This window comes from Macrosteles quadrilineatus, unplaced genomic scaffold (assembly GCF_028750875.1).
Source record: "Macrosteles quadrilineatus isolate MER2022 unplaced genomic scaffold, UCM_ALF_1.0 Scaffold_1__1_contigs__length_201487025, whole genome shotgun sequence".
NCBI classification, from domain to species: domain Eukaryota; kingdom Metazoa; phylum Arthropoda; class Insecta; order Hemiptera; family Cicadellidae; genus Macrosteles; species Macrosteles quadrilineatus.
The window spans coordinates 21,523,598-21,549,903 of NW_026542594.1; the positions used below are offsets into that span (position 1 = coordinate 21,523,598).

Below are 26,306 nucleotides of genomic sequence, written 5' to 3' on the forward strand. Positions count from 1 at the left end.
GAGGAAAAGTGGTAAAGTTGCTTCACTGGGAAGTCAGTCGAGCAGTTTCTACGTCGACGGAAAGGTGAACGGGCGTCTCCAAAGCTGTCTTCTGGACACCGGGGCGACTATGACCATCCTGAATCCAAACACTGTGTCGACGGAAGATATTTCACCAACATCGTGGTCTCTACGTACAGCTACAGGTCAGCTGGCTCAGGTCTATGGGCAGACGGTTGCTACCTTCCACATCGGTGGCTGCGTGTTTCAACACTGCGCACTTGTTGCCGACATAGACGAGGACGTGATTTTGGGAACCGATATAATGGTGAAGTACGGACTGAAGTTGGACATGTCAAGAGGACTAGTGACTCTCGGAGATGAAGATGTCATACTACGACACGGAAAAGATATCTCTGCACGCGTCCTTCTTCTGGAAGACACAACGCTACCAGCACGCAGCCAAGTCATCGCCCGAACTATTGTCGAAGGAGATTGGACTAGTGGGCAAAGTGTTCTTCTGGAGCCAGGAAGTGACAGTGAATCCCAGCTTGGACGTGGTGTCTTTGTCGCCAGATCCTTATTTAACTTAGGACATGAAAATCCGGTGCAACTTATGAACTTGAATGGTTTTCCTGTTACGATAAAAAGAGGAGTAACGATCGGAACGTGCGTGGCTGTTAATTCGGTGGTACGTCAACTTAAATCATGCCCGCCATCTCCAAATGGATTACCAAAGGAGCTAGAAGATTTCGTGGAGAGCACCTGTCAGGAGCTGACGCATCAACAAAGTGCAAAAATAAAGGACTTTATTACTAGATGGCAAGATGTCTTTGAGTACGGAAGTGGCCCTAGAGGAAGGACGAATATAGTACAACACAAGATAGACACCGGAGATGCAAAACCCATACGTCAGGCCCCTAGACGACTCCCACTGGCAAAACGTGACGAAGCCGAGAGAATCATAAAGGAGATGGAAGCGGATGGTGTCATCGAGCCTTCTAGCAGCCCTTGGGTGTCACCTGTGGTACTAGTGAAAAAGAAAGACGGCTCAACAAGATTTTGCGTAGACTACCGCCTTCTCAACAATGTCACCAAGAAAGACAGCTACCCTCTACCCAGGATTGATGACACACTCGACACTCTGGGAGGATGTCAGATATTCTCAACCTTAGACCTCAGAAGTGGCTACTGGCAGGTCGGGCTCGCTCCTGAGGACAAGGAGAAGACAGCGTTCTCTATTGGGACAGGACTTTACCAATTCACTGTGCTTCCTTTTGGACTTTGCAATGCCCCTGCTACTTTTGAAAGGCTCATGGAGAACGTCCGCAGGGGATTGTCATGGGAAACATGCCTGGTATACTTGGATGACATTATCGTCCTAGGCAAATCCTTCGAAGACCACCTGAAGAACCTGGAGAATGTCTTTATGCGACTGCGGATGGCTAATCTCAAGTTGAACCCCAAGAAGTGCAACTTGTTCCGCAAACAGGTTAATTACCTCGGCCATGTTGTATCAGACAAAGGAGTATCTGTGGATCCGGAGAAGATCAGAGCTATCACTGATTGGCCAATACCTCAGGATAAACACCAAGTTAGGAGCTTCCTTGGGCTGTGCGCTTACTACAGAAGATTTGTAAAAGGATTTGCTAATATTGCCAAACCACTAACTAAATTGACCGAAGACAAGAGAACCTTTGTTTGGGACAACGACTGTGAGAAATCTTTTGAAGAGCTGAAGGCCAAATTATGCAGCGCACCCATATTGAGCTATCCACGACCAGACGGAAAATTCGTACTAGACACGGATGCCAGCAATACCGCCATTGGAGGAGTCCTTTCTCAACTTCAGGATGGAGAAGAACATGTGATCGGATACTTCAGTAAGGTACTGTCAGCACCGGAGCGAAATTACTGTGTCACCAGGAGGGAGCTTCTGGCAGTGGTGAAGTCCATAGAACACTTTCACAAGTATTTGTATGGAAGAAGGTTCCTCTTGAGAACGGACCATGCCGCACTGATATGGCTTCTAAGATTCAAGTCTCCAGAAGGGCAGGTTGCTAGATGGTTGGAAAGGTTACAGGAGTATGACTTCGAATCAGTCCATCGTGCGGGACCGAGCCACAGGAATGCGGATGCACTTTCAAGAAGACCATGTGGAGACACCTGCATGCACTGCACACGCAAGGAAGACAAAAGTGCATCAGTTCATCGCGTGACCGCTGTTGATGACGAATGGTACAGTAAGAAACTGTCAGAGGACCAGAAGGAAGACCCAGACCTAAGACACGTCATGCAGTGGAAGATGGACAATAAAGGAAGACCGTCGTGGCAGGATATTGCTCCATTGTCTAAGAACGTCAAGACCTACTGGGCGCAGTGGAACTCGATTTTAATGGAAGAAGGAGTTTTGAAGCGAGTCGTCGAATCGGAGGAAGGGGGGCACCGAAAACTCCAAATAATAATTCCAAGGAAGAGGGTTCCTGAAGTGCTAAGGGAAGTGCACGATGGAATTTCTGGAGGCCATCTAGGGGTACATCGTACACTGGTGAAAGTAAGGGAGCGCTTCTACTGGGCTAATCAGAAAGATGACGTCATAGACTGGTGCAGAAGATGTGTGACCTGCGCAGCATCAAATGGCCCTGTCAACAAACGAAAAGCCCCAATGAGGAAATACAACGTAGGTGCCCCGTTCGAGCGCATTGCCATTGACGTTGCAGGACCGTTCCCCATGTCCGATGCTGGAAATAGATTTATTTTGGTTGCAATGGACTACTTCAGCAAATGGGTAGAGGCCTATGCATTGCCTAACCAGGAAGCGGTAACAGTTGCAGATATATTAATCAAAGAACTGGTTAGCCGATTTGGCGTCCCGCTCGAACTTCATTCTGACCAAGGAAGAAATTTTGAGTCAGTGGTATTCTCTAGAATGTGTGAAGTTCTTGGTATCCGGAAGACTCGAACAACACCTCTTCATCCACAGTCAGATGACATGGTAGAACGCATGAACAGGACGATGGGAAGATATCTGTCAAAGGTTGTCTCCGAACATCAGCGGGACTGGGACCAATACCTGCACCTGTTCCTACTTGCTTATAGGAGTTCTGTCAACGAAACCACCGGCCAAACTCCAGCCAACGTAGTTTTCGGGCGAGAGCTACGTCTTCCATGCGATCTGCAGTATGGATTGAAGCCGGATGAATGTGTGGTTGGCGAGGACTACATATCGGATCTGCGGAAGAGGATGGACGAGATACATGAGAAAGTTCGTCGCAACATATCTGGAGCAAGTGACAGGATGAAGGAGAGGTACGACGTGAAGGCCGAGAAAGGAGGGTTCACACCTGGTGATCTCGTGTGGCTACATAATCCCCGAAGGCGTCGTGGTTATTCACCTAAACTCCAGAACTCATGGGAAGGACCCTATGAAGTTATTTCCCGTTTAAATGACGTCATCTACAGGATTAAGAAACAACCAAATGGCAAACCAAAAATAGTTCATTTTAACAGGCTTGCACCCTACAAAGGAGATCACGGCCAACAAGTTCGGAACCTCTCAACCGAGCCAAGAAACGTCGTGCCTGAGAGACATGGAAATGAGGGACTGAGGTTGTTATACGAGGACCTCTTCACCTTGCCAGTGGAATATGCCTTGGCACACTGCGTAGCAGAAGACCTGAGAGCGTCGCGAGGTATAGCCACAGTCTTCAGGAAAAGGTTTGGAGGGATCGAAGATCTTGAGCGTCAGAGCCCCGCCATTGGCACAACCCTTCACCTGAAGCGCAATGGACAGCATTTGTTCTACCTCGTTACAAAGGAAACATCTAGCAAGAAGCCGTCCTACGAATCTTTGAAGAAAAGCCTGCAAGACCTGCGAGACAAGCTCCTTCGGATTGGAATCAAAAAGCTGGCTATTCCAAGGCTGGGATGTGGTTATGACGGATTGGAATGGAAGATTGTAAGAAATATGGTGCAGGAACTTTTCGAGGACACTGGCATCGAAATTGTGGTCTGCGTATACAACCCATGGGGAACCTCCGGTGGACCAGAAGATCGCAAGCTTCAGGGGAAATCTGTTCTGGGACAGAACAGTCTTAAGGAGGGGGTAGTGTTACAAGTCAGGAGCCCCGCGCAACAATAGCCAGGCGCCGTCTCAAAAGGGTTGTTTGTTTACACGGGTTTCTCCTAGCGCACCACTGATAGACAATAGACCCATGTCAACGTACTACCTCAATAGGGGCCCTAGAACCTTCTACACTTCTACGGCGTAAACACCTTTGTCTAGGCTACCAGGGGTCTCCAGAATGTTCCACGGTAAATTTATATAAGGGACCGTCTTCCGGCACACGGCAGTTGAGTTGAGTTAAGCCTTCCGAGAATCTCGCAGCAAGCGCCCGTCGGTGACCAGTGCTAGTGCTAGTGAGAGTGACAGTGTAGTAACGGTGTAGGACAGTGTAGTGACACTAGAGACAGTGTAGTGACAGTGTTGTGACAGAAGTAGTGATAATTCCTGTAAAGGCTAGCTGTAAGTAGAAACATTGTAAATTAGAATAGGCTTTAGCTAGGTTTAGATAGGGTTAGTTAGGTGTTAGGCAATTGTAAAATTTGTAAATAGATAATATTTAGTGTAAATAAATAGTTATTATAAAATCGCCAAGTTTTATTTGTAAAGAACCTGCTAAGCCCGCAACAATAATAACAAAATAAATAAATATATATATATATTAATTTGAACGGATGGTGTTTTTGGCCTCTGGGGAACTCAAAACGAAAAAGTAAATCGGTCCTGGGTCCAGGTCTTACCATGAGACCTACGGTAATAGCTTATTCCCTATATGGAAAATTCGCTAAAAGTAAGAAATAATTATAAATAAAAATACTTTATAAAATTCCACGTTTAAACGCACTAAAAAGTAGAAAATAATTTATAGATACGTGGAGAGGATATTTATAAATTATTTACTACATTTCTGTGCGTTTAAAGACGTGACATTTAAAAAAAGTATTTTTATTTATAATTATTTATAAACCACATTTTCTTATATATTTTTCGTTAAAAATTGTAATAAAATCGTCTAAATAAATCACTACAACAATAGCTTTCTTTAACGATGTTATTTTTAAGTCATTTTAGTTTTAATATTTTAAATTACCACCTTTTGAAACAAAACATAAAAAATAATATACTTTGTGTACAAAATTTAAATTTACTACAAAAGCCGATAAAAAAGTAGTTTTATGAAGAAAGAAAACAGTGGCTGTCGGGTAACTTAACGTGATATCTTTAAGTTCGGCAGAGTTTATCCCGCGTAATGCGCTACATTGGATTTTCTTTACAATGTTAACACCGAATGCAATGTGATCCTAAATTTAATTTACCATGTACTTTAAATATAAACACATTTCAATATAGATACTGGTAACTAGCCGGTGTGGAACAGAAATGTATTGTGTTAAATAGTTGTACTTTTAATTTTACTTGAATGGTATAGAAACTTGTTTAATTTTAGTAAAAACTTGACAAAATTACTTTGGGCATAAAATTAATTTCTAACAGTTGGAATTATAAGTTTGAAAGTTTAGACTGTTTGCGCGTTTCATACAGATTCGATAATTATTGCGGTACCTACAGAAATATTTGAATAAATGGGAAAATTGTCTTCTGAACACCCTAAAACGAAAAAAAATAATCTGGTCACGGAGCTAAGTCTTACTATGGAGACTACAGTAATGCCGTGGATATTTCTTCTACAGATATATTTCTATAGAATTTGTAAAAAACATTTCTAACAAATTTGTAGTCTACAAAATTATGAATGCGTTTACGTTGGTAATTGAATTACCTAACTGAAATTTTGATTAAACGATTTCTGAAGTACTTTTTATTAAAGAATAAAAATAGCTCAGCGAAAGAAAATTAACCTTAACATAACCACATTAACATAAACATTGACAATAAAATATACATAAACATTTTAGACCTTATTAGAAATCATTTCAAATGATATTAGTAAATATACAAAACTCAGATACTCATTGTACTATTCCTCAAACAACAGTAAGATAAAAATTCATTCGAAGTTGTGACTCCAAAGCAATCCATCCAAAAACTTTCTTCACTAAACAAAATTATACTTTGGAGAATATTTCCTCTTGCTTGAAAAGTTTGTAGGCTAAGTATAATTATCATGAAGACCGCAGTTCAAGTCCCAAACTTTGTTAAGCCATAGACTTAATTCAAAACTTATAGCTATTAAGCCGTTAAGTTTTGACCAATCCTTCTGTAAGTCTATTATACACTTCCAAGCTTAACTCTATTTTATATATATATATATATTGTTGATGGTTTTGGTTTTATTTATACTTTCCATACTAAATCAATAAGTTTCCAGTACATTTATATATTATGGCCATTGTTTGACATAACGGTAATTATATGTATACTAGTGAATCCGTGCGGCTCAGTGAGCCGAGGAAAACGTTATGCTTAGATTCGAGTAGTTACATCTTAGAGTTGTTTAAACACTTGTTAGAAACTAATTTAAATATCTCTATTTACTTGCTACGTCAAGGCTCATCTACATTATTTCTGCTCTCAGTTTTAACTGATAACTTCTAATGAATGCTAAACGATCTGCGGAAAGAACATATAAAAACATCTGCGAAACAACAAGAAAACAATCAAACATCTGCGGTTATGTATATATAAAAAATGAACAAAAAAAGACAATTTACTTAAAAATATATAAATAGATAAATGATGAGGCGTATGTTAATTCGAGTTAACATGTTGCAACAAAGTTTTTCCAGCATTGATAATTGAAGAAAACTGTTACCTTACTTACAGATACTTACTTACTGTTACCTGTGTTAAGTAATTTAAGTTGGGTCATTTTGTTTCTTTGATTTGAGACTTCCCTCTTATCGAACGAATTTTCTCCGTAGAGAATCCTGAAAAGTGGGGTGATAGGCTATCTACCATTTCATGTGCTCCATTTTTTACCCACAAACTCTGGGCTACCTACTGGACAGCCATAATATGCTTTGAATAGGCTAAATCAGCAACACCAATGAAAGTTGTATAACGTATTTTAACGTGTTGTCTGTCAGTCACAGTATATGCCCCGCATCAGAACATTCTCACGTTGTTCAGTGGAGTTTCTCTTAATACCTGTCCCAAAGTTTTGAAAGTGTCGAAATTGGTCCATTCCTTTGTCGAAATAGGTTGGATAACTCTTGTTAAACCATAAGATTTGGATAGCAATTTTCATTTTCTCTGGTTGAACAGCGTATATTATTTGCCTCTCCTGAATCATAAAAATAAACTTGACCGTAACTACACGATCGTTGAATACATAAACACTAATTCCTTTACTTATGTTTGGTCTAATATTGCCACTAAAACTTTCAATAGTAAATTAGTTTTTGAAACTTCTTATTTATGACTTGAAATGTCTAGAATGTGTAGGTGAATTCAGTCAAAAAACTTTTTATAAGTTTGTCCGAGGAACTGGCAACATAACCTAGAAGTTAACAATTCATTTGCGTTTTTTCTCAATTGAAGTAGAGCGAGTAATACAAAAGTTTACAATAAAAACATAAGGTCCGCCAAGATTTGGTATAATCTTAACTACTTAACTTATCATAGTCAAGGCATTAATATAGTTTGTACTAAATGTTTTGAAATATCTCGATCCGTCAGTGTCAGAAGTAAACATTTCTTGCATGCATTCATTTGATCTGACATTAGGCAAGTTTACTTTACCACCATGACAACACTATGTGCTTCGAATATTTTTTTCACTTCCAAAGTAAGTTGCATAGCAGAACTGGCAAATATTATTCATCTCATCAAGTGAATGTGTGTCTGGATGGGTATCTGTTAGACCAGACCTCTCTTTTTCTACTCTCCTCAAGATATCTTATTATTATTTGTCTCCTCCTCCCGTTTTCAATATTTCTTCTTTGAACTTGAGGCATTTTCTGTTCTTCCAACAAAACTGATTAACTGTTTAACTTGGTCTTATTCTTGAATATTACAAACATTAATATTTACTCCCAAAAAGCCAATGAGTTTCTTTTTATAAACAGCTGTTTTTTGTTTTTAAATTTGTTCTATGTATTTCTTATGGGGAAAACCCGACCTTTGAGAGGGTCTCACGCCCTTAAGAGTAGAAATTTTAAAATTCTAAACCTTATTGCAAAACTACATATTGAGACGAATTTTTTGACACCTTAAACGTTAAAATTGGTCTACAAATAAGGGAGGAGTTGCGTTAACAAAAAACGGCTTCACGTATTATATATATAGATAGATAGATAGATAGACTAGGGGCCCTTAGCAGCAATTGCTGCCCTTCACCTCCGTTGTAATTTGGCATTAACCATACACTATGCTGTGCACCATTCCTAAATACTGTCCTTCGTAGTCGAGGTTTCCCTTAACACGATCAACACTGCATTACCATTCTAACCTAAAACAGAACAATAAACCAACAAATACGCAATGTTTACATCAGCTGGTATATTTAAAACAGCTTATAGAAACACTGTAGCAGTAATTCCATTAGAACATGACTGGATCTTTGATGGCCTGTGGGGCAGAGCAGGGGCAATTTTTTACACTTCTGGTATTTTTTCCACTGTCCTTGAACCTTAAGCTTTAAAATGAATCCTCAACAGCCATGCTACTTTTTTCCTAGCTCGAGATATTTAGTGGGAACCATTTGGCTTAGTAGGCCTACACGTTTTATCTTAAAACATATTACGGAATTAAATATATAGATAGAAGATAGATTATACGCCTTATATAATTATATAATACAACTAATATTTTTCGGGAAGGTTCTTTTTGTTCTTCAAGAAATGATGGTAGGCATAGTATGATTTTAACTGATTCTAGCAATAATCTTCTCTTCTAGCGATACTCTTACTATATTGAACTCACATAAAAGCTTTGAGTTTGAACATACACACGCAAAAACTCCTCTGTATTATAACAGAAACTGTATGGATCATAATATACACACAAACATACACATTCGGGGGTATGTCACTGACCCGAAAGCAGACATAGTTTTATTAATATTTCAATTTATTTTAATTTTCGTGGTACTACATAATCATTTTCAGCTTAGTCTTATAACCTTTAGTATTCATTTACGACACTTAACTAGTTTAAAGTTATAATACTCCCGCCGCAGCAAACCTGTGCACTAAGCGAATTTCGATCTGCCTGAATTGATTTTCAATTAAATTTATTTAATAAACATTGGTTTTAACTAGTACCTATGTTTGCCGCTACAGGGAAACTAATAAAGTGTGTTTTTTAGTAAAATATTAATATATAAGTATAAAATAAATAAATTTACCAAGTTCTATCAAAATAAATCGATAAACTAGCAAACTACAACATTTTACAACATTCTCATAGGAATTTAATTTTTTTTTTTTTATATATTCTCCGGTACCGATACACGTTGATATCCTAAATTATTTTCTTTTTTAGGCTCTTTAAAAAGGTATAGAAAGAAATTAGAAATTTTGTGTTTTGAGGGTCAAAAATTAGAAAAACCAATTTTTACCCCAAAAGACCTCCCTAAAACCCCGTACTTCCCTAGCTTGAAGGTGTAGGGAGGGATAAATTTGAAAGATTTCATGAACCATTGTGATCAGACTGTGGGACTGTATTGGGGGTAAAAATTGGTATTTCTAATTTTGACCTTAAAAACAAAAAATTACCAATTTCTCTTTAAATCTTAAAGAGCTTAAAAAAAATCAATACATTGTTTTTTACGGTTATTGGTTACATAGAAAATTTAAAATTAAAAAATTTAAAAATATACATAGCCAAATATTATTACGGAGAACAAGTGCCGTAAATTGGTGTAGTTTGCGTATTTATGGATATATTTTGTTCAAACCTGGCAAATTTATTTATTTTATACTAATCTATTTTATACTAGCTATATTTTAATCAAACACACTTTATTACCCTCCCTTGAGCAGCAAACCTGGGTACTTGTTAAACCTAAAGTTATTTAAATAAATTTATGTAAACATCCAATCGGTCAAATGGAAATTCGCTTAGTCTGCGGGTTTCCTGTGGCAGGGTTAATAATAATGGTTCAAAACTAGACCCAGCCATCCTCGATAATTGATTGTGCCACTAATTAATGGTCCTGGCTAAAGAACAATATTATCTCACCAAGAAACATAGTCATCTCACTTCATTCAACAGGCACCCTACTATTTGTATATATTCAGTTTAGAAAACATACACAAATTCTCAATGAAGTCATTACGATATTTCAGTTTCATAATAAATTCCCTAAAACGTATATTTAAATGAGGCAACCATCTAAATATACCTAAGTACCAATTCTGCAATAGTATTCTCGTCGGCGTGTAGCTGGTTGTAGGGCATTATTTATACGAGTAGATTGAGCAAGAGTCACATACCCGGTGTCGGTGCCAGCGGCTAGTCATTAGCTCCTGTCTATACTAGCCTCTCCTTGACACACCATGCCGCCTAAACTGGCCGTCCCTGCACCCAAGAAAGCGGCGAGTGTCTCCAGGAGCGAGAGTAGCTCATCAGTCACCTCTTCTGGGTCAGAGGCGTCCTCCGCTAATTCTAAACTTGTAAGTAAAACTTCCATATGCTAGAGAAGAGTATGGTAGAGAAGTATAAGAAAGAATATGCCGTGTCCTAAAACTGAACAGGGAGTTCGATGACGTAAAATTAACTCTTCAAAGAATTTAGAGTCAAGAAGTTTTCTAGTTAGAGGCTACGACCTCCGCTAACTCTAAAATATTAAATAAACCGTATTATAGTGGGATGCACACCAATATGGTAATATGGAAAAGTGGTAATAAGGTAGAAGAGAAAGAAGGTGGTCGTGTCTCAACTTTTCGAAAACAAGTCAAATCAACTTTAGAGTTTTGAGTTCAGAGATGTTATCTAATCAGGTTAAAGGTTCACCTCCTCTATAAATAAAACGTCTTGTGTACAGTTGTTATAGAAAAGTGGTAGAAAGGTAGTAGAGAAATAATCTGTCATGTTCCAAAGCTGAATTGTTGTTTATATGATTTCGAAAACACTAAAAGTACAATGAAGTAGATACTTCATAACCATTTTAATGTTTTAGCCGGGTTTAAAATATTACGTGCAAACAATTTTGATTATCTGGCAGAGTAGATCTCTTTGACCATCGATAGAACTAACTTTTCTGTTTCCATTAGTAGTCAGTTTTAGAATCAAAACGTACATATTGAAAAATTAGGAAATTCTGTGTTTTTAGAGGAAAATTAGAAAACCCCATTTTTACTACGTAAACCCCCGCTCCCATGGTCCAAAGATTCTGGTCCGTGAACTCGTTTGAATAAACGTAGGATTACAGGTTTGTTCAGCACTTCGTCAAAATTGAATTATTTTTGCTCGCGTTATCGTTCTAACCACGGTCGCATTTAACTCCAGGCCGCGGCCTTCGAAGTGGCAACGTCGCAAGTAGGGGTTGTAACCACTGTTTTGTTTGGAAGCAGCTAATGGCATTTGTGTATTTACGAAAGCTTGGTTACTGGACTATGAAAATATTGACTCCACTTTAAATATACAGATATTAGATTTTCAATTCATATTGTTTTGGCTTTCAATTTTGTATGTTTTATTTTAAATGTTTTAATAAATTTATGTTCATAAATTTAAATTTAAATCAATAAAGTGGGAATTAATGAGCTGATGTCACATGTCTGCCATGTTATCTTATGAGATGTCTGACACTAAACAACCCTACTTGCGACGTTGCCAATTCTACCAGACGGCCGTGGCTCTAACGAACACACACACACACACGCACGCACGCACTCACACACACACATATATATATTCTGTATAGAAAAGACGTTTAATCTAAGTGACAAAATTGAACTTTTGAATACAGTGCTCTCTTTCTAAATATTAAATATACTGGTAATATATACTAATTGAATGAGCGGAGCTTATGCAAACTATGTAATCAAATAACTCAATAACGGCTGAACATATTAAAGCCAAACATTCCAGGGTTATTTTGACAAAAAGTGAGCATGTTATTACAAAAAAAATTCAATATGATAATGTCCGAACAAATTAAAACTAATCGAACATTTTTATCATTGACCTAATGGGTTGGTATGATGGTTACCAATTAACAAAACAACGTAAACGTAAATAAAGAAAGACTATTTGTTTTACAAAGTTTTATTTATAATCTGTTTTAAATTAAACAATAAGTAAATATGATGACATTTATATAAATAAAATAAAAATTGGAAAACATGAGTTAGCAGCTAAACAGATTTAGCCCTAACAAAAAAAAGCAAAGAAAATAAATTTCAAAGCTGTTGTACAAATCTTGTCGGAAGGTCTAAAAAAATTTATATTTTTAGTCTGTAGACATGTTGACTGTTGTCTAGGAGGTTGAGGGCCAAATGGTTCGGATGATACTCAAGCTTTGAGATGTATTTTATACTGCAGCTCGTAACTTCTTCAGTAACAAATGGCATTTTGCAATCACTGTGAATGGTGACATTGGATACAAACCAAGGGGTTTTTAGGACGGTTCTTATTAATTTTGACTGAAATTTTTGTAATATATCCAAGTTTGATTTTGAAGCTGTTCCCCACAAAGAAATTAAAAATGTCCAAATAGGTTTGAGGACAGCCTTGTAAAGCAATAATTTATTTTCAATTGAAAGTTTTGAATTTTTATTCATGAGCCAGGCTATTTGTCGAAACTTTGAATTTAGATGTTGCCGTTTGTTCCAAATATGGCTTCGCTAGGTAAGTTTTCTGTCGAGGTGGATGCCAAAATATTTTACTTTATCGCGGTAAGGCGGAAGTGCGTGGACTGGGGGGCAGTTAGCTGTTCTGGCGGTGAAAGTTATGTGTGCAGACTTGCTTTCATTCACTTTGATTCTCCATTTTTGTAGCCACGTGGAAAGACTGTTTAGGCTATCTTGTAGTTTTTAAGAAACTAAAAATGAGTATTCATGGGATGTAAGGAGTGCTGTGTCGTCTGCAAATGTGGATAAAAATAAATTTGGATTTTCGGGTATGTCTGACATATATATGAGACTAGCTGTACCCGCGGGCTTCGCCCCGTTTAACTTCATAAGTGAGCTTGTTCGCATGGCTCAATCACGTCCTGGTTGAAGTTCGTTCGCTACGCTCACTCACTTTTAGGTTGGAGCTCGTTCGCTGCGCTCACTTGCCTTCAGGTTAGCTCGTTCGCTACGCTAACTCGCCTCCAGGTTGAAGTTCGTTCGCTACGCTCACTCACCTTTTGGTTGCAAATTAGCTGTTGTCATAAAATTAAAAAAAATAATAGTGCTGCACCCTGTTGGTAATCCTTGTAACTTTAATGCTATTGAACATCATAGAACAGAACCAACATGTTTAATTGAAACAGCTGTTAAGATTCATTAATTCCATTTAAATATGAGTACTCATAAGGTTAACATGGGAAACTCCAGAGCCACTGGGGCGGAGCCCGAGAGTCCGATCAGAATAAAAACAACTTAGTTTTCCTATTTAATGCCTAAAGAATCAGTGTACCAAATTTCAGCCTCCTAGGTAAATGGGAAGTGGGAGAATTAGTGATGAGTGAGTGAGTCAGTGAGGGCTTTGCCTTTTATATATATAGATATAGAATTGGCCCCAGGAAGCTTCCCTGTGGTACACCTGACTCTGTTTGGTATAGCTTGGTGTAAATTCCTTGGTGTTTTATTATAAATTGTCTGTTTTCCAGGTAAGATTTCAACAATATAAAATAGTTATGAGGGAGAGAACGTTTAATTTTGAATAAAAGTCCAGGATGCCACAATTTATCAAAGCCTTTGCTTACATCAAGAAACGCTAATGACATTTGATTATGACAAACCATCTACAGTTATCTAGCAATTTACAAAATACAGTACAAAAGAGAAAAGTCCGATTAATACCATTGATCATTGATTACTACTCTTAGGTTGTATTACTGAGCAATAATATATATTATATGAATGTTTAAATGTTGTTTTACCTTTGACGGAAAATATTTTCTCTCTGGATTCTCAGAATGATTCATGTTATAAATGTTTGAGTGCGCCGATGTCGACTAAATGTTTTTTTATGTACATAACAAATAATATTGATTCATACAAATAGGAATAAAAAAAAACTATTTTAAACAGCTGCTTTAACAAGCAAATTCAGAACAATAATTAAAATCAACATTATAGAACGGGCATAAAAATTAAACAAGCGATACAAAATGTTGTGCTAATCTTTAGTTTGTCATTTGTCATAGAACCGATGCAAGAATGATTTATCGCCTCGGAATCAGCAAAAATTAGTAGTATAGACGTTATAAATTTAGTCTGTATTTTGACAACCTTACAATATTGAGATCAAATTTTGAAAATAGGTAGAGAGCTTGGAAATAATTTTGTCTTACAGTCACCCGACAAAGTTGGCTTCCTTGTACTGTTTATAGTACAGTACCTGGAGACCGAACTTTGCTCGGGGAAAATCATTCCCCCACTCTGCGATGCCAGCCTTTACTACTTCCTTCACCATTTCCTACGTTATTGTTTCCCTCCCTTCTCATAGCATTTAAGTATTAGAGATGCATTAATCTAACTGCCACAAACGGTTCCTACACTCTGCGATGCTAAACTTTACTACTTCCTACGTCGTGGACATGTTGTCATCTCTTTCCTTTGTATTTTAGTATTTTAAATACATTAATCTAATTGCCAACAACATTTCCCACACTCCGCACTGCTAGCATTTACTAATTCCTATGTCTTGGACATCTTTCCATCCCATCTCATAGCATTTCAGTATTTCACTTTCAGATACAGAAATCGAACTGTTACAATTGGTTTCCAGTTCCCAGACTCCACAGTGCTCGCCTTTACTACTTCATTCACCTCTTCCTACGTCGCGGACCTGTTTCCCTCCCTTCCCATTGCATTTTAAGATTGCAGATACCTTAATCTAATCCTTATAAACATTTCCCACACTCCGGACTGCTCGCCTTGACTACTTCCTTTACCACTTCCTACGTTTCGGACCTGTTTTCCTACCTTCCCATAGCATTTTAAGATTGTAAATACCTTAATCTAATCGTCGTTAACAGTTCCCACACTCCGGACTACTCGCCTTTACTACTTCCTTCGCCACTTCCTACGCCGCGGACCTGTTTCCCTCCCTTCCCATTGCATTTTAAGATTGCAGATACCTTAATCTAATCGTTATTAACAGTTCCCACACTCTTGACTACTCGCCTTTACTACTTCCTTCACCACTTCCTGCGCCGCGGACCTGTTTCCCTCCCTTCCCATAGCATTTTAGAATTGTAGATACCTTAATCTAATCGTCATAAACAGTTCCCACACTCCGGACTACTCACCTTTACTACTTCCTTCACCGCTTCCTTCGTCGCGGACCATGTTTCCCTCCCTTCCCATAGCATTTTAGGATAACAGATACCTTAATCTAATCGTCATTAATAGTTCCCACACTCCGGACTACTCGCATTTACTACTTCCTTCACCACTTCCTACGCCGCGGACCTGTTTTCCTCCCTTCCCATAGCATTTTAGGATTGTAGATACCTTAATCTAATCGTCATAAACATTTCCCACACTCCGGACTACTTACCTTTACTACTTCCTTCACCATTTCCTACGTCGCGGACCTGTTTCCCTCCCTTCTTATAGCATTTTAGGATTGTAGATACCTTAATCTAATCGTCATAAACAGTTACCACATGACACTCCGGACTAATATTTACCACAAAACTAATAACAACAATTAAACGAAATAATCTGCTTGGAATAATTCAGTAAGGCCACCAGAAATTATGCGAATCGGTGTATTGTTAATCAACGCTTAATGGTATTCATCGGACTCCTTTTCTTTTGTACTGTCTTTTGTAAATAGGCCATAATGTGCATGCGCAAGCTGAGGTGCCCGTGGGTACAGAACGTCACGTTATGTCTTTAAATGTAAACAAAATGACAATAATGGTGGAATGTTTTCTCATAAGGCCCATGTTAAATTTTCAAAAGTTTGTACTCATATTATGGCGAAAATAGATTTTTCCTGGCTATACCACTGGTCTAGAACTTATTTTTGACACAGAACTTAGTTATTCCGTAAATATAAACGTTTTTGTTAGAGCCGATTCCCAGATCGAGTTAACAAGTATTCAAACTTTACTCGTATTATATATAGGATAAAGCTGCTAATTGCTGCATATTTATACTTTGTCGTAAGGTTTATACTTTGGCGCACATCAGGATTCCAACGAAACAACACAAAACAGCGTGGTTCTATTATTCACGTAATCCGTGTACGCCACTGAGCTATAATTCTAACTGGAGGTAGCACTGAATGTCAAAGATGCGTGTCGCCAGCCGCCATGTTTGCGTGAGGTGGGTGTCCATAAGAAGCCATGTTATTGCTATGACAAAAAAACTCACTGCTATACAACCTAGTTATAAGAAGCCATGTTATTGCTATGGTAAGAAAACTTACTGCTATACCAACCTAACAAAATCAGCGACTCGCTTTTGACAGACTTCTGCCATGGCAGTGCTACCTCCAGTTATAATTTTAGCTCAGTGGTGTACGCTTGGAAATAGGTTGGCAACACTTAAAGATAATAATACTATGAGCAGCTGATTGACTATTATAACTAAGATTTAACCTGTCATTTCGTGTTTATAGTTTCGGTATTTCTGAACTTTCTGGACTTTTCTTTTACATGTTTTTAAAACATTCCTACGATCTTAATAAACAAGAAAATACCTTTAAAGCATTTTTTTAGGTGCGGAAACCACTTCAAATTACAAAAACATACGGAACTATATTCTCAAGTCGCGGAGTACATTTTTTGTCGACGAAAAACAGTGGAGTGATACGGTTCGGGTACTACTTTCTCTATGGCACCTATTTGTGTTGCCAGCTAAACCTAAAAACGTGTTGTATAGTGTTTGAAAGACTAATTATTTAAATGCTTTATAGTGACTGTAGGAAAAATATAATCTGTAACACAAGTGCAAAAGGCCTTTGCTGCACTCGAGATCATTCCGCACTTGCCTGCGGCTCGTGCGTAAACATTGCTCTCATGTGCAGCAAAGTGCCACTTTGCCCACTAGTTACACAAATAACTATTTCATACAAAAAGTATTGTTTTAAAGTTAATATTTAGTTTTTTTTTTGTTCAGAGAAGTTTTATCTGCGGCAAAGTTGTAGATGATTAAATATATTTTACTGTTTGTCTTCGGCTTTTTTTTCTGTGACGCTTAGTTTTGTCAAAATTTCCGGTTGAACAGAGCGGCAAATCCTCATGTGAAAGGTTCGGCGGGTGCTAACGTGCTAGCCACCCGCGGCTGTCGTAGCATCGCATTGGCATACCTAATTACGGTAAGTCGACTGAATTATTCCAAGCAGGTTGTTTCTTTTAATTTTCCTTATTGGTATTAGTTTTGTAGAAAATATTGGTTTAAATACAGTAAAAGAACATCTTCGTTATTGAAAATAGAACCTTCATTTATAAAGCAGGAATTCTGTAATATAAAATATTGAAAACAGTTGACTATCCTATGTAAATACAGTGATTACCTAGGCCTGTACAGAAGTACAGTTACGATAACTATACGTAGGCTAGTTGTAGTAGTTGTTGTAGTACCGGGGGTTGTGCGTGTGTTGGCATCGGTTTGCTGAGGGAAATGCTACCTCCTACCTTTGTCCTACTCCATCCTGAACTCCTGCATCAATCTTTGCATGTTTCAAAACTTTCTATTGATTGCATTGTTTATCTACTTTTGTTTATATAGTCTATCCTGTTGTTACTGTTGTTATCTTGTTCTTGTACAGAGTATAATATAGTATTGTTATTTTTCTGCAAGTTTTATCTGATTTTCATCAAGATTGTTCTGCCTCTTTTACTAAAGTTTTACTCCGTTTTACTGCACTGTTATCATTATTGTTCTATGTTGTTGTTGTTATACTGGTTTTGTTTTTCGAATCTCTTGTTTTGTTAACTTGTTCAGATAGTTTGTTATTTATAGTTTGTTACTTATAGTTTGTTACTTATAGTTTGTTATTCATAGTTTGTTATTTATAGTTGTTGTTTATCTTTTATGTCTTGTTATTTAAGTCTTGTTTTCCAGTTTTTTCACTACTTTTGTACTAGCCTGTGATAATCGCAAAGACATTATGTTTTCCCTCTGCTTCTTCTTACCATAAGACCATTGTGTTTTTCTTGTAAAAAATGGAACAACCGTTTATAAATAAATAAATAAATAGGCATATTAGACTTGAATGCTTGGCCTGTACGTACTGAATCTCTTGATTTCAGTCCAGTCATAACTAAGCTTACCCCTCTGATATGATATTCCTTCTACTTTCTCGTAATTAGAAGAATTGTTACTGCCAAACAAAACCTCATGTTGACATTTTTATGTCAGGTTAGAAATTTACTACAATCCAATCTAATAGTCATTACACTAACACAGAGCAGGCTCAACAACACAAATTAAATGGCGTGGCCAAATACAGAAACGTATTATATATTGGTTCTAATAACTTGTTTGTAGCTTATTATGAATGAATTCGATTTATTCATGCTGTAATTTATATGCCAAGGCCTTAACAAACACATTTTCATTTCAAAAGTATCATGTGATACTTCAAAGTAATCTTAGACTACTATAGGCATATGTAATGGTATCATAGGTACGGTAGCTTCATATACAAATTTACCGAAACAGAAAATTATCTAGAAGATTTCCACATTTGCATTTTAGTACAATTACCCACACATTTATTTTTTGAAAATTAAATTGGAACCACATTGTACAACGGGTTGTTTGTTGCATATCCCCCAGTGTGTTGTAAAATGTTCTCAAAGGCAATATCAAAAAAATCTTGTCTATCGATTTCGGTTCATTGCTGTCAAGAATGTACTGTAGATCATAGGCTGTGGTGGACTTAGGAAAGTCAGAATTTTATTTTTACTTACGTAGCATTGTTAAGAGTTAGAACAATCCAAGGCTTGCTTATTGAGCCATTTTCTACAGAGAGAGTCAAAAGCATAAATTAGAGAAGCAAATCATTGCTTTAAAAGATGGGTTAAAATCATGAGGTTTATTGATCAATAACATTTCATGGGACTCATGTTTTATGTTGTAATCTATAACATTGTTTATAACAAATTGTAGCCTATTAGTAAATAAGGTTATTTATTGTTTATATCGAAGCTCACTCCACTCAATTGGCAGACATGAGGCCGCATACATAATCCTGAGAGGAAAACTAGATTGTGTGCAGATGCATAAAAATTCGGACTTGGAGCCACTTAAGAATCGATTGTGTATGGCTAATGGAAGCAAATACAATATGCATAAAGAACTATGACAAGAACAAAATCTAGGTACGCTCATTTTGAAAAGGAGGCTCATTCCTTAACTTGGGCTTGCGAGAAATTATGCTCTGTCATTTTAAGAAAGACATTTGAGCGAGCTGCTTACTGATCACAAGCCCCTTAGCCAAATTTTAGGACAAAAGTCTTTGTGTGGCCTAACACCTACGACATGAGATATGAAACAGGAATACGATTCTTTGTTCCTGATGCACTGTCTAGGGCACCATTGCAGACGGTTTCAACTGCGGAAAGTGGTATTTCAAATTCAGTTTTGTCTACATTACCTAGCTCAGACAGTAGATTAGAAATGATTCGCCAAAGTGTGAAAGAAGATGTTAATCTAACATGTTGAGGAAAGCAATAGAATCAGGCGAGTGGTCGGAATTAAAGAATACAGAATTTTTCAGAGAACAAGGGAATATGTCTTTTGTTAATGGGCTGATTTTAAAAGGAGTATGGTAAGGATATTAATTCTATAACCTTTAAGAAATGAGATTTTATCCCAGATACAAAGTGGACATCTAGGAGTAAATAAGTGTCTGGCTCGTTCAAGGGACACAGTTTGGTGGCCCGGACTATCTTTGAAGAACGATTGAGAACTGCTCTAGTTGCTTGGGGAATCGGGTTAATCCTGCCAAACCATTGGTCACGTCTATTTTTCCCAACTAACCCTGGGGAGTTGTTGTGACGGATTCATTCGTATATAATCAAAAAGTATATATTTTAATGCAAGACTACTTTTCAAAATATCTTGAATTATTGTCATTAGCCAGTGTAAATTCGGTTGCTATAAAACAAGCTTAAATTGGTCAATATTTTCCAGACATGTGATTCCACTTGTTGTAAGGTCTGATAATGGCACTGCTTTAGTCTCTTCAGATATGAGAGCGTTTGCAAAAGAATTGGGTTTTGCTATAGAGACCTCAACTCAAGTCATCACTTATCTCAGTCTAATGGGCAAGCTAGCATTACGTCACGATAGAAGACGGCAATGACGTAATGTTTGCCGTTTGTGATCAGCTGCTTGTTTTAATCTTTAATCGAAAACAAAAATATAACATTAATTACGACATTGCCGTCTTCTATCGTGACGTCATGCTTGACGAGCATTACGGCCTAGTAGATAGAGGTTCCAATGATAGGGAATACATGGTGAAGTCTAATGGAAATCGTTTAAGAAGAAACAGGAGGTTTCTTATCCCGACTTGTAGACAATCATATATCAACATTTATGATTCTTGGGACGGTTGTCGAACGAAAAAGAGAGCGAAAAAACAGAAACTTCTAATGGAAAGAAAAAATAAAATAGAATGGAATGGGAAAAAGGTAGAAAAGTTAATGGACGGTATTTTACTAGGACCGGAAGTGAAGATAAACCTACATTGCGGTATCAGTTTTAACATTTTATCATGGGAGAGAGGATTTAATGGAATGGCGTGTGATTTAGTAATTATTTGTATGTTCACTCACATGACTATGGTTACCGGGGGTTACTATATTGTTGACTTATTTTGAGTGAGTTGTTAAGTTAGTTGGAAGTTGAATAAAAGTTCTTAGGAAAAATCTTTTTATTCTTTCTTACTTTCTTTACAGTAGCTGGCAAGTTATCATTGGCTTTTAACGCAGAAAACATTCTCGGATAACTTCCTGTCCCACGAGACACTTTCCCATCATCGAGCCAAGGGCGGTTACGTTATACAATGATATGCTGTTTGACTGACATAATGATGGTATTTTGAAAATCTTTAATTTTGACTACGTAAATGTTTTTTAAAAAAATCCTTGTTATTTTATTGCGATATTATTTTAATATCGGATATCAAATCAAAGCTTAGCTCATATGAAAAGAAGCATTTTACTCATAGTAAAGAGATATCGGAATTTTGAGAGGGAAAAATATATTATTCAAAATAGTACCAAATATTTCACATAAAGAGACGCAATTTTAATTAATTAAAATTTGGAATCGAGACAGACCTTCATAAAAGATTTCAGATCACTAGCTATTTTAAAAGTGGGTAAACATTTTGTATACATGATCAGTGAGCGTGTGAGTTAAAAAACAGGCGGCCGTATATCCTGTTAAAGTATGTGCAATGTGCACGGGTGGTCTTATTCATCCTGTATACTGTAGTTTGTTGCCAACGAAGACGTACGACCCTATCAACGTGGTCCCTAACTGTTCAAGATTGAAGGCCAGCAGGTCCACAATAATATATCCACTGCATTCAGAAGATTCCCATGAAATAAATTGAATAAGTAAATTTACTTCTAGAAATTCATTGAAGTAATAATCCATAGAGATATTTAAAATTAGTTTCTAACAAATATTTAAACATCTCTAAGATATAACTAGAATTACTCGAATTTAAGCATAACGTTTTCCTCTGAGTTATGTTTCATACTATTCGGCTCATTGAGCCGCACGGGTTCTCTAGTGCTAAATAATTTGTTTTATTGCTCTTTAAAATGGCTTAAAGGAAAATAGGGAAATTCTATGTTTTGGGGGTCAAAAATTAGAAAACCCAATTTTTACCCAATAAAACCCCGTTCCCTTAAGTCTGAGCATGCTGGTTCGCAAACTCATTCAAACGTATCCCATCCTACACCTTCAAGCCAAAATTCAAAAGCGGACAAAAATTACTCAAGTTATCGCGTTCAAGGACATATATAATATACATTTATATATATACACGCACATATATAAAAATATGAACGAATAGTGTTTTTTAACAAACTTAGTACCCAAGTAAAATTATTTATTAAAATATATAGTAAATATATTTAATACATAATTTTTTTGTTTATTAATGTTTAATCTTTATTTAAATATAGTAGCCCTATTTTTCTATTTTTCATATATATATATATAAACAGCTGTTAAGATTCATTAATTCCTTTTAAATATGAAAAATCATAAGATTAACATGGGGAACTACAGAGCCACTGGGGCGGAGCCCGAAAGGGTTTTTGAGATAAGAATATGCTTTAATGTTAATCGGGAATGTGAGCTATCATCATGCCAAATTTCAGCCCAATCCGTCCAGTAGTTTATGCGTGATTGAGCAACAAACACACACACAAACTCACAAACTTTCAGATTTATGATATTAGTAAGAGGTTAGAAATTAGCTGTTGTCATAAATATAAAAAAAAAATAGTGCTGCACCCTGTTGGTAATCCTTGTAACTTTTATGCTATTGAACATCATAGAACAGAACCAACTTGTTTAATTGAAACAGCTGTTAAGATTCATTATCTATACAGGGTGATCAACTCAAGGAGGCCACCATTGGGATATCGGAAACGGTAAGAATTAGAGAAAACTTTAAATGGGGGACATTCCTTTATTTTTTGTGGCAGTTAAAAATATGATTTTATTTTTTCGAAATTCAGCCACCATTTTCCAAAATGGCGGCCAACTTTGAAATTTTTAATGGAAGACCCTATATTTTATCATGTTTTCGGATAGAACAGGCAATGTAAAAACTTTTTTATTCTTGAAATTTTTTCGATAAACCCACTCGTTTAGGAGTTACAGCCTATGGAAAAATGACTTCCGGTGTACATTTTACATCATGTAGCTCCTAAACAAGTAGGTTTATAGCGAAAATGCGAAGAGTAAATTAGTCAAAGAAGTCTTAATATTGCATCCACATACCAAAAAGACCATAAAATACACATTTTTCCACTTTTCAAGTTTGCCGCCATTTTGGAAAATGGCCGCCATTTTGGAAATAATAGAATTAATAGTTTTAACGAATTTTATGGTCTTTTTGGTATGTGGATGCAATATTAAGACTTCTTTGACTAATTTACTCTTCGCATTTTCGCTATAAACCTACTTGTTTAGGAGCTACATGATGTAAAATGTACACCGGAAGTCATTTTTCCATAGGCTGTAACTCCTAAACGTGTGGGTTTATCGAAAAAATGTCAAGAATAAAAAAGTTTTTAAATTGCCTGTTCTATCCGAAAACATAATAAAATATAGGGTCTTCCATAAGAAATTTTAAAATTGGCCGCCATTTTGGAAAATGGCGGCTGAATTTCGAAAAAATAAAATCATATTTTTAACTGCCACAAAAAATAAAGGAATGTCCCCCATTTAAAGTTTTCTCTAATTCTTACCGTTTCCGATATCCCAATGGTGGCCTCCTTGAGTTGATCACCCTGTATATTTAATACACAGTTGTAACACTGTTTTCTCAGTAACTACTGGACCGATCCTCAAGATCTATGTGTCAAATTAAAGGGGATAGTGTGTAGATTTGCCGAACTTCCTTAGAATTTACGTTTTTTCTAAGGGCTACGACTTACAGCCCTTTAAAGGTCGAGTCAATACAATTCTTATTGGAGAATATAATACACATTTTATAAATTATTCGTCAGCTGTTTAATGTTTGTCAGACATTTGTTATTATTTTTATAACCTCACTTTCAGTGTGCAATTATTAAACTTGGAGTTTCTGTTTATAAGCACACAATTTTGATCAAGGAAAGTGTATTTGTTAACTTATTTTTGAAATGTTTTAGTTTTCCTGCAAAGTGATCTGAAGGAAAATGATAATTGAGTTTAAGTTTGAGTATGGAATGTGAAATAATACCCATAGTAGGGAACGGAAACTTATTGTTTTGATCAATATAATTTATTCTCTACGGCCACCAGAATAATCATGGAGAAATCCGCTTGCAAGTTGTACATACAGGGTGAGTTTTAATTGTCCCCCCCCCCAACTTTTTTCTACATTTTTTTCAAATATCAATCCCAGACCACTTCCAAACATTGTTGGGTAGTAAGTACTTCATTTTGACAAGGTGGTCATTTCCGGCCGCCATCTTGGATCCGCCATATTGGATGCAAAATCTTTTTTTCAAATGTAAAGGTGGGGTTGTGACCCATTATTTCGAACTACATTTTTACCCTGATTACAATGCCGCAAACCGTTTTTAAAAATCTTGATTCATTTTAAAGTTATGAGGGCTTTTTAAAACTTTATTATTAGCCCATTTTAACATTGTGCATTTACAAACTAAGACCATAATCTCAAAATAGTGCTAGATAAAGATAAGTATACTATACCAGTAATTGTCCACCTATTTTCACTTGGTTATGACTGATGTATTTTTTTCGGCCGCCATCTTGGATCCGCCATTTTGAAATGTGATAAATTATTTTAAATATGAAGGGGGTGTTGTGACCCATCATTTCGAACTACTTTTTTAAGCTTAACTCAATGCCGCAATCCATTTTTTGTTATCAAGTTTTATTTATGAAATATTGCAATTTTTTTGTTAAAAATGTCAATATTTCAAAATCAAAAAATTAAAATGAAAAACGGATCATGGAATTAAGATCAGCTTAAAAAAGTAGCTCGAAATGATGGGTCACAACACCCCCTTCATATTTAAAATAATTTATCACATTTCAAAATGGCGGATCCAAGATGGCGGCCGAAAAAAATACATCAGTCATAACCAAGTGAAAATAGGTGGACAATTACTGGTAGTGTATACTTATCTTTATCTAGCACTATTTTGAGATTATGGTCTTAGTTTGTAAATGCACAATGTTAAAATGGGCTAATAATAAAGTTTTAAAAAGCTCTCATAACTTTAAAATGAATCAAGATTTTTAAAAACGGTTTGCGGCATTGTAATCAGGGTAAAAATGTAGTTCGAAATAATGGGTCACAACCCCACCTTTACATTTGAAAAAAAAATTTTGCATCCAATATGGCGGATCCAAGATGGCGGCCGGAAATGACCACCTTGTCAAAATGAAGTACTTACTACACAACAATGTTTGGAAGTGGTCTGGGATTGATATTTGAAAAAATGTAGAAAAAAGTTGGGGGGGGGGGACAATTAAAACTCACCCTGTATAATTGCTAATGAGTGGGAAACATACAAACATTTTATAGTAGGTGACGAATCTTACTTAAGATCAGTGTTAGACGTTCAGTGGTACCAAACTTTACCTTCTCGAGATGGCGAGTACGCTGGGATACGTGGAACTACAATATATCAGTGCATTTTTTTTCAAGTACACAGGGAAGTTGCTTGAGAAACTGTGACTTACCATTCGGTTCTGGCGAAGAAGTATGTGACTTGATGTTTAATGGCAATGTTGACTTGGGTCATTATAAGCGTTATAAAACTTTATCATTAACCCCAGGGTGTGAAAAGTACAAAAAGAAAAAGAAAAGGTAATCATTAACCGGGCGTAAAGAGACATACCGAACGAAAAAAAATGTAGAGAACCATCGAACTAAAAAGGTAAAGAGCAGTGTTGGTGTTAAATGTGCTCTGGAAGTCCCTACAAAAAATGCCAACTCATTTGAATTGGGGCCGTTGGATTGGATTTGTCACTACTTCAGATCTATGAATTTCGAGTCAGAACAGACTAACTGGGACACAAAAATGTTTTAGTTTTCCTGCAAAGTGATCTGAAGGAAAGTGGTAATTGAGTTTAAGTTTGAGTATGGAATGTGAAATAATACCCATAGTAGGGGACGGAAACTTATCGTTTTGATCAATAAAATTTATTCTCTATAGCCACCTGAACAATCATAGGGAAATCCGCTTGCAAGTTGTACAGATAATTGCTAATGATTGGTAAACATACAAACATTTTATCGTAAGTGATTAATCTTACTCAAGATTAGTGTTCGACGTCCAAATTTTACCTTCTCGAGATGGCGAGTACGCTGGGATATTTGGAAACTACAATTTATCAGTGAATTTTTTTTCAAGTACACAGGGAAGTTGCTTGAGAAACTGTGACTTACGATTTCGGTCTGGCGAAGAAGTATCTGACTTGATGTTTAATGGCAATGTTGACTCGGGTCATTATAGCGTTTATCATTA

At 36.6% G+C, this 26,306-nt stretch overlaps 1 protein-coding gene across 1 annotated transcript in view; it reads left to right on the forward strand.

Annotated features, from left to right (window-relative positions):
- Nucleotides 1-10,418: 10,418 nt before the first annotated feature.
- The window catches only part of LOC129004948 (uncharacterized), a 52,265-nt gene continuing 36,377 nt past the window's right edge, over nt 10,419-26,306 (forward strand). Inside the window, exon 1 of the mRNA XM_054433672.1 lies at nt 10,419-10,620. Within this exon, the coding sequence (XP_054289647.1) occupies nt 10,504-10,620 (117 nt within the window). The 5' untranslated portion in view covers nt 10,419-10,503. The remainder of the gene's footprint in view (nt 10,621-26,306) is intronic.